Source organism: Lampris incognitus, chromosome 2 (genome assembly GCF_029633865.1).
Source record: "Lampris incognitus isolate fLamInc1 chromosome 2, fLamInc1.hap2, whole genome shotgun sequence".
NCBI classification, from domain to species: domain Eukaryota; kingdom Metazoa; phylum Chordata; class Actinopteri; order Lampriformes; family Lampridae; genus Lampris; species Lampris incognitus.
This window is the reverse complement of record NC_079212.1, coordinates 34,204,450-34,216,955: the sequence shown is the minus strand read 5'-3', so window position 1 is coordinate 34,216,955 and position 12,506 is coordinate 34,204,450. Positions and strand designations below refer to the sequence as shown.

Sequence of the window (12,506 nt, the reverse complement as noted above, 5' to 3'; positions counted from 1 at the left end):
TGATGTTAAGTGATATGCTCGGGAGAATTTTTGGGAGTTCCTCTCTCTATTTCTTTCCTTCACTGTCAGCAGCTCTGAAGGTCTTCTTCAGGTATCTGTGAAACCATTCTATTTTACTGTTTGGTTTTGGATAATATGGTGATGCACGTATGCTTGATTCCACATGTTAGGAAAGATTCAAATAACTGCCCAACAAACTGATTGCCATTGTCTGTGACAACCTCAAGAGGATATCCAAATCGAGCAAATATTTTCATCAACCCCTTAATGACTCTGGCTTAAGATATGTCATTTATGACAATTGCCTCTGGGTATGAAGTGTTATAGTCAGTTAGAGTCAATATGTAGTTGTTCTCTATAGGACCTACTAGGTCAACGCCTAACTTAGTCCAGGGTCTGGGAGGCAGTTCAAGTAGTTGAAGAGGTTGATCGTCATGCAGCTGCTGGTTGAGCACACAGGTGGAGCAGTTTGTGATCAGTCTTTCAACATCTAAGTCCATATTGGGCCAATAGAATTTGCTCCTCAGATACTGTTTTGTGCGGACCACTCCCTGGTGGATCTCGTGTGTGATTTTCAGCGCTTGTTTTACTTTCTGTTTCGGTAACACAATCCTGTGTCCTCTTAGTATCAGTCCATCATATGTCGACAACTCACCCGAGCATCTATTGTATTATGGCAATAGTTCTTCTGGAACTGGGTTTGGCCATTTTCCTGTTTCCATTATTGTCATCAGCTGTTTTAGTGTTGATCCTCTGTCATCTCATGTTTAATGTCCTCAAGTGTCATAGCTTGCAAAGCATGCATAATTACGGAAAGCACTTTGTCCACATATGGTTCAATATTCCCATTTTCTTCTGTTTCTGGTAAGGGTAGTCTTGACAGTGAGTCTGCTACGTTAGACTTTCCCATAATGTGTTCTATTTTGTAGTCATATGATTGTAATCTTAATCCCAGTCTTTGAATTCTGGGTGGTAAGAGTGTTGCCGTTTGTGATCCATTTGGAGTGTGAACTTGCCTCTTTATAAGTATGTTCTGACATGTTTGACTGCCCATACACATCCTAGAGCTTCTGGCTGTATCTAGAAATAGCATCTTTCGGTAGGAGTCAGTGAGCGGCTTGCATAAGCAATTGGCTTATTCTCTTTATCAGTTTGTTCCTGTAGAAAGACTGCTCCAAGTCCTACTGGGGTTGTGTCACTTATGACTACAGTTGGTGCACTGATCTTGTAGCATGCTAGGCATGGTTTACTTACCAGCGCTCTTTTCATTTTATTGAACGACTTTTCTTTCTCTGACATCGACTCCCACTCTTGTCCTTTCCGTTAGTCTCCTGAGTGGTTCTGATTTGTTTGCATAGTCGGGTATGAATTTCATCAGAAATCCACATGTGCCTAAGAAGGAGTGCAGTTGCTGCACATTATCAGGTCCAGGGCATTACAAACGGCCTCTATTTTCCGGGGGTCTGGTTTTATTCCTTCAGCTGAAATCACATGTTCTAATTTCTCAATCTGTTGTAACCCAAAAACACATTTGTCTCTATTCAGGGTTAGACCTCCAGTTCTTTCTCATTTTCAGCATGTACTATCACATCATCCATGTAGCAAACGACACCTGGCATCCCTGTTAGCATCAAGTCCATAGCCTTCTGATAGGCCTCAGGTGCACTTGACAGTCCAAAGGGAACCTTCCTGAAACAGTAGCACCCTCTGTGTGTGATGAAAGTAGTCAGGTGTCTTGACTCTGGGGCTAACTCCACTTGCTAGAATCCTTTTTTTTTGCATCCAGTTTCGCAAATATTTTTGCCTTGTGCACGGCTTGCAGTATACTGTCCACAATTGGTACTGGATGTCTCTCTCGGATTACAGCTTTATTTACTTCCCGGAGATCTCCATATATTCTCACTTCTTTGGTGTAAGTAGAATATTAGAAATCCACTCAGATCCTTCATTCACCTTTTCGATGATACCATCCTCAAGCATTTTGTCTACTTCTTGGTTTACAGCTTGTATCATTGAATAAGGGACTCTCCTCAAACCCTGCGCTACAAGTGACACTTTCATATTGGCTGTTACTCTGTGACTGTAACCAGTAATCTGTCCTAGTCCTTTAAAGAATGACTCATGTTCTTTTGCTAATTGACTGAATCTATCTGTCTGGTCCATTGCATTTATATTTACATTTCCTCCAGGAGTCAGTAGCTTTAATACAAAACACGATTTTCTGCCCACGTTTCCTTTAATAATATAAACCTTTTCTCTTATGACATTGTCTTGGCGTGCCAGTTGTGCTTTAAAGTAACCTAGATACTTTAATAGAGTCTTCTGGCCATAAGGATAGAATCTCTTCTTAGTCTGTTTCAGTTCAGCTTTGTACGAGAACGCTTTCTTATATTGATGTTCTCCTATGAGGTTTCTTCCACTTCCTGTGTCTATTACCATCTTAATCTTTTGATCATTTATTCTTATTGTTTCTTTACCTTGTGGCTCTATTGCATGTATAAACTCATCTGAGTCTGAAGGGTCTTCCACTGCTCTTACTGGTTTACACTTTCTGTCATGTTTCTTTTCTTTTTGCGAGCTATTTTTCTTTCTGCGTACTCATGCATAATGTCCAGTTTTCTTGCAATATAGGCATTTCAAACTTTTGGCTCCACATTCTCATCTGTTTTATGAGTTGCTAATCCACACCTGAAACACACGGTGTCGCTGTTGCCTTGTTATTTGTTTGTACTTTTACTTCAGGTTCTGTCTGCACGAGCAGCCCTTGCATTTCTAGTGAAGTTAACATGACTGTCTCTAGTCTTGCTGTTACCGCTGTTTTCTGAAAACACTTTAGACTCAGCATGTGCTGCTTCAAAAAGTCTAGCGACCTTGAGAGTTCTTTCTAAAGTTAGTCCTTCCTCCTGCAATAATTTGTCCCGCAGTCTTTTCATCGCACACTTTCCACCATTTGATCCCTCAGCATGTCATCTTCTAGTGGGCCAAATTCTCATGATTTCGCTAGTTCTCTCAAAGCATTAACAAAGGCGTCGATGATTCCTCAGGGCACTGAGCTCTCTGTCTAAACTTGTCTTTCCAAAACCAAAATTTTCCGTTTCGTGAAATATGTCAGGGGCAGCTACTGTGTGAGCAAATGTGCCTTTTAGATTAGCAAAGATCCTCTGAGTGGGTGCACCGATACAATGCAATACTGTAGCTCTCTTTATCCAGTGGCTATTTCAAAAATTGTGTACAATTCTTTCCACATTTTATATTTGGTGTACAGATCCGATGCCTCAAGGTTCAATGGGGGAGGCGGAGATAGCCAAACACTAGAGGCCTCCATGATCCCAATTCCCGATGCCAATGACTCGTGGTCGCTTATTCAATTTCGTTTCATACGTCTTGCTTTGAAGTCATTGCAATTCTCTCCTTTTAACCTCATCGCCATTGTTGTGTCATCCAATAAAGAGGCAATACTTATTTTTAACTCTCTTTATTGTCCATCCTCTCACTCCAGTACATTCTCATCCCCCCACTTCCTGTCTCTCTGTTCTCACGATATCTTCAGCTATACTACAACTACTTTCAGCTGCTCCCATTAGGGGTCGCCACAGCGGATCATCCATTTCCATCTCTTCCTGTCCTCTGCATCTTCCTCTGTCACGCCAGCCACCTACCTTCATGTCTTCTCTCACCACATCCATGAACCTCCTCTTTGGCCTTCCCCTTCTCCTCTTCCCTGGCAGCTCCATATTCAGCATCTTTCTCCCAATATACCCACCATCTCTCCTCTGCACATGTCCAAACCATCTCAATCTTGCCTCTCTTGCTTTGTCTCAAAACTGTCCAACCTGAGCTGTCCATCTAATATACTCATTCCTAATCCTGTCCTTCTTCGTCACTCCCAATGCAAATCTTCCCATAGCTGGTCTTACGATCATCTTGTTAAACCTTTCCCTTAATCTTGCTGGTATCCTTCTGTCCCAAATCACTCCTGACACTTTTCTCCACCCTGCCTGCACTCTCTTCCTCCCCGCTCTTCCGCACTCCCCGTTAATGTCAACAGTTGACCCCAAGTACTTAAACTCATACACCTTCGTCATCTCTACTCCGTGCATCCTCACCATTCCGTTGTCCTCCCTCGCATTCATGCATATGTATTCTGTCTTGCTTCTACTGACTTTCATTCCTCTTCTCTCCAGTGCATACCTCCACTTCTCCAGGTTCTCCTCAGCCTGCACCCTACTCTTGCTACAGATGATCACAATGTCATCCGCAAACATCATAGTCCACGGAGACTCCTGCCTGATCTTGTCTGTCAACCTGTCCATCTCTATTTTAAACAAGAAAAAGCTTAGAGCCAATCCTTAATGTAATCCCATCTCCACCTTGAACCCATCTGTCATTCCAACCGCACACCTCACCACTGTCACACTGCCCTCATATGTATATATCATGCACCACTCCTATGTACTTCTCTGCCACTCCCGACTTCCTCATACAATACCCCACTTCCTCTCTCGGCACCCTGTCATATGTTTTTGCGGCAGGAGTAAAAAGTACCTGCATGTTAATAGGTTGAAGTTCGTCAAAATAGTATCTTGTTCCCAAGGGAGTAATGTTCTAATGGTCTTTAGTTATAGAAACGTTTTTTAACGTTTTATATTTTATTTAGTCCTGATAACATGCCAAGTACCTTCCTAGCTGTCTCTCTCACTATTTCTGCAGCACTTGTCCAGCCATTCAGCAGCTCTTCACTGCCACCTGGTGCCTGTCTTAACTCCTCCCTGAACTCCACACAACAGTCTTCTTCAATTCCCACCATTTGATCATTGCCTCTGCCTTCACTCTCTTCCTCTTCCTGGTCTCCAAACTCATCCTGCAGACTACCATATGATGCTACTTAGCTATGTTCTCCTGTCACCACCTTGCAGTCTCCAATCCCTGTCAGATCACACCTCCTACTTAAGATATAGTCCACCCAGGGTCTGAAATTAACACTCGCCACCCGCCAAATGTGAGTGGATTTTCTGATTGGCGAGTAAATCTCAGAAGTCTACCCGCCACATGGTGAGTAACAAAAAAAGTGGAGTCCAACCACTGAATCCCCCCCATCTCTCACTCTCTCTCCTTAGCAACAGCAATAACAGAAATTAACCAACCAAAGTGCATTAGAACAATAACATAGCAACAGCAAAGAGAGTGGCTGCTGTAGCGTGAGAAGTAGTCTGGGACTAGGGATGGGCATGTGGAGCACTCGAGTAGTCATAATAATACTGCAAATAAAACATGAAATAATACTTGTAAATTTAATCTTTTAACCATTGACTAATTTTACATAAAAATATTTTTGCTTCAAATGTGCTCTTGCCACGTTTTTAAAAGCTTTTATTCAACACAATACCTTATTCTCTCATTGATATTTACTGAAAACGTATGTATGGCACAAAAAATGCTACTGATTAAAAAATATGCTTGACTGGTAGATTTTTCCATCTACCAGTCCCCTTGGCCGGTAAGCCAAAAAGTTAATTTCGGACCCTGAGTCCACCTGTGTGCATTTTCCTTCACTCGTATACGTCACCCTGTGTCCCTCCCTCTTCTTGAATTATGTATTCACTACAGCCATTTCCATCCTTTTTGCAAAATCCACCACCATCTCTCCTTCCACATTCCTCTCCTTGACACGATACCTGCCTATCACCTTCTCATCACCTCTGTCCCCTTCACCAACATACCCATTGTAGTCTGCTCCAATCACCACTCTCTCCTCTTTAGATACACTCGCCACCACTTCATCCAACTCACTCCAGAATTCTTCTTTCTCTTCCATCTCACACCCAACTTGCGGGGGGCGTATGGGCTGATAACATTCATCAATACACCTTCGATTTCCTTCATACTCATCACTCTGTCCAACACTCTCTTCACCTCCAACACACACTTGACATAATGTTCCTTCAGAATTAACCCCCTCCCCATTTCTCCTCCCATTCACACCATGGTAGAAGAGTTTGAACCCACCGCCGATGCTCCTGGCCTTATTCCCCTTCTACCTGGTCTCTTGCACACAGAGTATACCTACCTTTCTTCTCTCTATCATATCAGCCAGCTCCCTCTCTCTCAGCCAGCTCTCAGTCATAATGCCAATGTTCAAAGTTCCAACTCTCACCTCCGCGCTGTTACCCTTCCTCCTGTCCCACTGCCTCTGCACATGCCTTCACCCTCTCCTTATCCTTTGCCCAACAGTAGCATAGTTTCCACCGGCAACCTGCTGGCCAACAGTACCAGTGGCGGCCATTGGTAACCCGAGCCTCGACCGATCTGGTGTGGAAATCTGATTTATGATCCGCATATTTGATATGGCAAAGGTTTTACACCAGCTGCCCTTCCTGACACAACCCTTCCCATTTATCCAGGCTTGGAACCGGTACTACTAAATGCACTGGCTTGTGCATCCCCAGTGGCTGGGTTGCTTCCTCAGTGGCTGAGTTGCATCCTCAGTGGCTGGGTTCTCTCGGCTATCACGATCTCATAAAAAGGCGGTAAATGCCAAAAAAATATCTAAAAAAAAAGAAGAAGAAATGTTCTTCCCAGATTCTATCAGCATCTCAAATGCACAGCCAAGGTGAAAATCACCTTCCATCATGTCTATACTAACATAAAGGATGCACACAAAACCCTTGCTATCAGTGCTAAGCCAACCAGCAGGATAAAGTTAAAGTTTGACCTGAGGGAGCCATCTCTCATCTCCAGCACTGTTTGAACACAACAGAATGCAGTATATATACCCATCAGACAGACCTGGAGGGGTACACTTTATCTGTATTGTCATACATTAACTTCTGCATGAACAATGTCACTATTGGCAAAAGGATCCGAGTGCACCCAAATAAGAAACCATGGATGAACAGCAAAGTCAAACGGCTGCTTAGGTCAAGAGACACGGCTTTTAAATCAGGAGACACTTCAGCCTATGGCATCTCCAGAGTGAACCTTGAGAGGTATCAGATCTGCAAAACAGAAATACAAACTATGAATAGAGGAGGGCTTCAACAGTAACTCCAACCCACAGAGGATGTGGCAAGGCATTCAGGCACTCACAGATTACAAAAGGAGAAAATAACACACAGCATACACCAGCCAACAACACTGCCAAACTAGCAGTGGAACTTAACAACTTATTTGCTCAGTTTGACGAAGACAATAACCAGCCTCCAGTCAGTTTCAAACTGTTGGGAGACTCACAGACCCTTGTTCTACATACTCCAGAGGTGCGGCAGACCATCCGCAGCATCAACACGTGGAAAGCAGTGGGCCTGATGGTGTACAAGGGTATATATTCCAGGCCTGTTCTGACCAGCTAGCAGAGGAATTCACACACATTTCAACTTCTCTCTATCCTTATGCACAGTCCCCGCATGCCTCAAATCCAGCATCATCGTACCTGTTACCAAAAAACCTGTAGTAACCTGTCCCATTGACTATTGGCCAGTTGCCCTCACCCCTGTCATTTCAAAATGCTTTGAATGACCGGTACTCACCCACATCAAAGACGCTGTCCCAGCTGATCTAGACCAACACCAGTTTGCCTACCGCGTCATTGTAGGGATCTGACTCGACCACAATATTAGAATTATTACATTAACAACAACCTGGTCTTAAACACCGAAAAGATCAAGGAGATTATTGTGGACTTAAGGACCTCCAAGAAGCTCACACACAGACAGTCATGTCCACGTCAACACAGAGGCTGTGGAGAGAGTTCCCAGCTCCAAGTTCTTGGGAGTTACCATCACAGAGGACCTATCCTGGGCTGACAACACCTCAGCAGTGGTGGGCAAGGCACAACAATGCCTTTATTTTCTGAGGAGGCTAAGCAGAGCCAACTTCCCCCAAAAGCTGCATGTCAACTTTTATAGATGCACCACAGACAGCATCCTAAAAAACTGCACAACAGCCTGGTACAACAGCTGCACCAAAGCTGACAAAAAAAAGCCTTCCAACGTGTTGTGGAAATGGTACATGCATTGAGCTGCCTTCACTAGAACATCTTTACAGAACTTTTTGTGTGAGGAGGGCTAAGAGCATCATAAAAGATATTACAGACTCTGGACACCATCTGTTTCAGCTCCTCCCATCAGGTCTGTGCTTCAGATCAAGCCGCACATGCACAGAGAGACTGAAAAACAGCTTCTTTCCAAGAGCTGTGGCACTATTGAAATCAGACATCTCTTTAGTCCAAAAAGACTGATGGGCTGCCATCATTGGGCATGTGCAATATTTGCAACATTTACTCACGTGTCACTTTAAAAGCCACTTCATATCTGTCCACTGCATTTTTGGTGATGATGTTTTTGCATCTCGTAAGTTGTATTTATAGTTAACTGTATTGCATTTTATATTTTATGCTGCTAATATTTTATAATTATATTGTTTAGACTCTACTTTTTATTGCTGATATTTTATATTTCTTATCTCTTTTATGTCTTGATTATTCTTTGTATGCAACACTTGAGGTTGGCGCAGTTGCAGTTTCATTGTGCTTGCACAATAACAATAAAGTTCTTGAATCTTGAAACAACGCACATGTACCTGGCTGGTCACATGATGTAAAAGAAAACACGATTGATCAGACCAGGCCACATTCTGCCATTGCTCCATGGTCCAGTTCTGATGCTCACATGTAGGCGCTTCAGCAGTGGACAGACCCCATATGCATTGAGCTGTGATGCACTGTGTCCTGACACCTGTCTATCATACCCAGCATTAACTTTTCCAGCAATTTGAGCTACAGTAACTCTTCTGTGGGGTTAGACCAGTGGCTAGTCTTGGCTACCCACACGCATCAATGGCGCCCATGACCCTGTTGCCAGTTCATCGGTTGTCCTTTCTTGGACCACTTTTGGTAGGTACTGACCACTGCATACCGCGAACACCCCACAAGAACTGTCTTTTTGGAGATGCTCTGACCCAGTCTAGCCATCATAATTTGGTCCTTGTCAAAGTCACTCAGATTCTTACGCTTTCCCATTTTTCCTGCTTCCAACAAATCAACTTCAAAAACTGACAGTTCACTTACTGCCCAATATATACCACCCCTTTACAGGTGCCATTGTAACGAGATAATCAGTGTTATTCACAAACCTGTCAGTGGTTTTAATGTTTTGGCGGATTGGTGTATATTGATATATTAATATGTCTGACTTATTTCAAAGACAAATACCCCTACAGGCTCTTCAAAGTTGTTACAGCATTGGAATGATCATAACACAAACTCTATTGCTAAATATGTTTACAGATTATGAAATCTCTGCTGTTATGTCTTTTTTCTGATGATATTTGCATAATACTCTTTTCCTCACTATTGAATACACTCACATATGCTCACACACATTCAAATATGCACGTGAACACACACACACACATTGGTGTAGGTGTTCTGGTCCCAGGGTGAAGGGCTATCTTCTGGCATGTGTTCCTGTCCTCTCCTGGCTGCCGCGATACTCCATCAGAGACAACGCCATTGGAGACCTGGTCTCTGGGATCAGTGTGGGCATCATGCACCTTCCACAAGGTGAGAATGAAGTTGTTTTGTTAAGGTTTATCATTTAGGTCACTTAGATAGAGCCCTCGTCACAGGTACCACAACATTGCTCTAAGTCCTGGACATACTTTGAGTCACAGACAGACATACAGTTAGACATTACCTATTCAAAAACCCCATAATGGTAATTTTTTTCAAAACTTCACATTCATCAATCAGAAAGAAAGAGCACCATCCATCAAGCCTTCCCTTCAACCCAACTTTCACACATCAGTCAACTGTACAGTCAATTTGATCAATTTCTTATATAAAGATATACAAAATATAGTACAATATAGAATGTATACAATGTGCTTAACATAAGTGCAAGTTAAAAGTGAGTAACAGACATGCCTTTGAATGTGTGTGTGCATGCGTGTGTGTGGAGCGTGAATACAAACTTGGGTTAGGGTAAGGGCCAATTTCTGTTTGGAAGGGCTAAAATCTACATATGTATGGATGGGTGTAGAGTTGGGGTTGATGCCAGTTGCACAGAACCCCAGTTTGGGTGAGGAACATCCCCTCCATGTACATCCCTCCCTCTCCCCCTACATTCACTCTCCTCTTCTCTCTTTCTTGGTGCAGGTATGGCCAATGCCATGCTGGTAGGAGTTCCACCAGTCTTCGGTCTCTACACCTCCCTCTATCCTCTGCTCATCTATTTCATCTTTGGCTCCTCCAGACACCTCTCCATTGGTGAATACACTCATTTTCTAGAGAAAAAATTCTCAATATTTACTTCGCTGGAGAAGGTTTAATGTTCTTCAAAGCGTGCCCCTGCTTCAAATTCACATGATTGCATTCATTCAGCACCGCGATGTGGCTTCTGAAGCTGCTGTGTCCTACTGTTGACCACTGGACGCCTCCACTGGATCATTAGGAGCATAAATAAATGCCTTGCACCCGGGCTGATAGATAATAGTTGAGAGGCAGGAGTGTTGTTCATTCATTTTACCCTCTTATAGTCTTTTAGATTCACACCACCTTGTAACTTAAATGAATCATGTCAAAAATGTTAGATATTAAATGTAATGTACTTTTATATTTCTATATTGCATTTTTGAACACCACTCTGACTCTAGTTAAGGAAGAAAAAAATTGAGTTGATGTTCGTGTCAACACAACAACACGTTTTGCTGTGAACATTTCTTGTTGTATGTAATGCGCAGATGTGTTGAAGAGAGAAATAGCTTTTTGGAAGAGGTCAAAGTCAATTTTTTATAAAATAAAAAAAAAAAGTTTTTTAAATGCATAAAAAACTGTTAGCCAAAGTTGCACAGAATTAAAAAAAACCCAAAACAAAACAACATTACTAAATAAATAAATACAGAAAAAAATTTACTGAAAATTAAAGCAAAGAAGCAGTAAACCAATGTAGAATTTCATAAGATTCATGGTGGACAAGCCACCAGAGAAATGTCTTATCATGGTGGAAAACTCTGGAAGTAAAAATGTTTCCTTGAGCAGCAGTTTAACGAGTGTGTTGATGGAGCACGTCTGATAGAAGGTGGGAGGTCATTCCACAGTCAGGAGCCACAACTGCAGAAGCGAGGTCGCTCCAAACCTTCAGCCTCCTCGACCGCCGGTCACACACAAGCCCTGACGTCAGACAGCTCAAGAGCTTACAACTGTTTGAATCTCTGTCCTTTTCCTGTTCTCAGCTTCTTGTAATTTTTACTTCACAGCATACACATTATGTTGTACTGGTTCATTTTACTGTCTGCTGTCTAAAGTCTCTGAACAAAAGTGTAATTTAAATACATAGAATACTGAAAAAATAACAGTTAAACTGACAGTTTGCTTCACTGACCATTGCTACTTGTTTTACTAGACTGTTTTTCTTTAATCTGGGAAGCACTTTTAAAAGCCTGTGTTGACAAGTGCTATATACATAGTTATAGTTTTTTTGGAATTTCCCCCTTTTTTCTCCCCAATTGTTCTTGGCCAATTACCCCACTTCCGAGCCATTCCGGTCGCTGCTCCATCCCCTCTGCCGATCTGGGGAGGGCTGCAGACTACCACATCCCTCCTCTGATACACGTGGAATCGCCAGCCGCTTCTTTTCACCTGACAGTGGGGAGTTTCACCAGGGGGATGTAGCACGTGGGAGGATCACGCTATTCCTCCCAGTTCCCCCTCCCCCCGGACAAGTACCCCAACCAACCAGAGGAGGTGCAAGTGCAGCGACCAGGACACATACCCACATCTGGCTTCCCTCCCGCAGACACAGCCAATTGTCTGTAGGGACGCCCGACCAAGCCAGAGGAAACACGGGGATTCAAATCGACGATTCCTGTGTTAGTAGGCAATGGAATTACGCTACCTGGACGCCGACTGGCACCAACTTTTGATGAAGTATCTTTATTTAAAATTAACAATGATATAACACTGTTGACACGCTGCCATTTCTGAGTACTGCGGTGACTCAGCTCTCCATGTGATGAACAGCACATTTTGTTAGGTAACTGACATTTAGAGGTGGATAATTGAGGATGATAAATGGTAAGAGTGTGTAATACCTGCATATCTTTTTGTGTGTGTATTCCTACACTGTCAGGGTGTCCGGGTGGCGTGGCGGTCCATTCCGTTGCCTACCAACACGGGATCGTCGGTTTGAATCCCGGTGTTACCTCTGGCTTGGTTGGGAGTCCCTCCAGACACAATTGGCCGTGTCTGTGGGTGGGAAGCCGGATGTGGGTATGTGTCCTGGTCCCTGTGCTAGCGCCTCCTCTGGTCAGTTGGGGCGCCTGTTCAGGGGGGAGGGGGAACTGGGGGGAATAGTGTACATCCCTCTGGTGAAACTCCTCACTGTCAGGTGAAAAGAAGCGGCTGGCGACTCCGCATGTATTGGAGGAGGTATGTGGTAGTCTGCAGCCCTCCCCGGATCAGCAGAGGGGGTGGAGCAGCGACCGGGATGGCTCAGAAGCAGAGTGGGGTA

At 43.4% G+C, this 12,506-nt stretch overlaps 1 protein-coding gene across 1 annotated transcript in view; it reads left to right on the top strand.

Moving 5' to 3' along the window:
- LOC130107636 (solute carrier family 26 member 6) overlaps positions 1–12,506 on the top strand; it is a 92,993-nt gene that overhangs the window by 21,690 nt on the left and 58,797 nt on the right. The window contains exons 3-4 of the mRNA XM_056274331.1: positions 9,420–9,559; positions 10,154–10,264. Coding sequence (XP_056130306.1) covers positions 9,544–9,559; positions 10,154–10,264 — 127 coding nt within the window. The 5' untranslated portion in view covers positions 9,420–9,543. The remainder of the gene's footprint in view (positions 1–9,419; positions 9,560–10,153; positions 10,265–12,506) is intronic.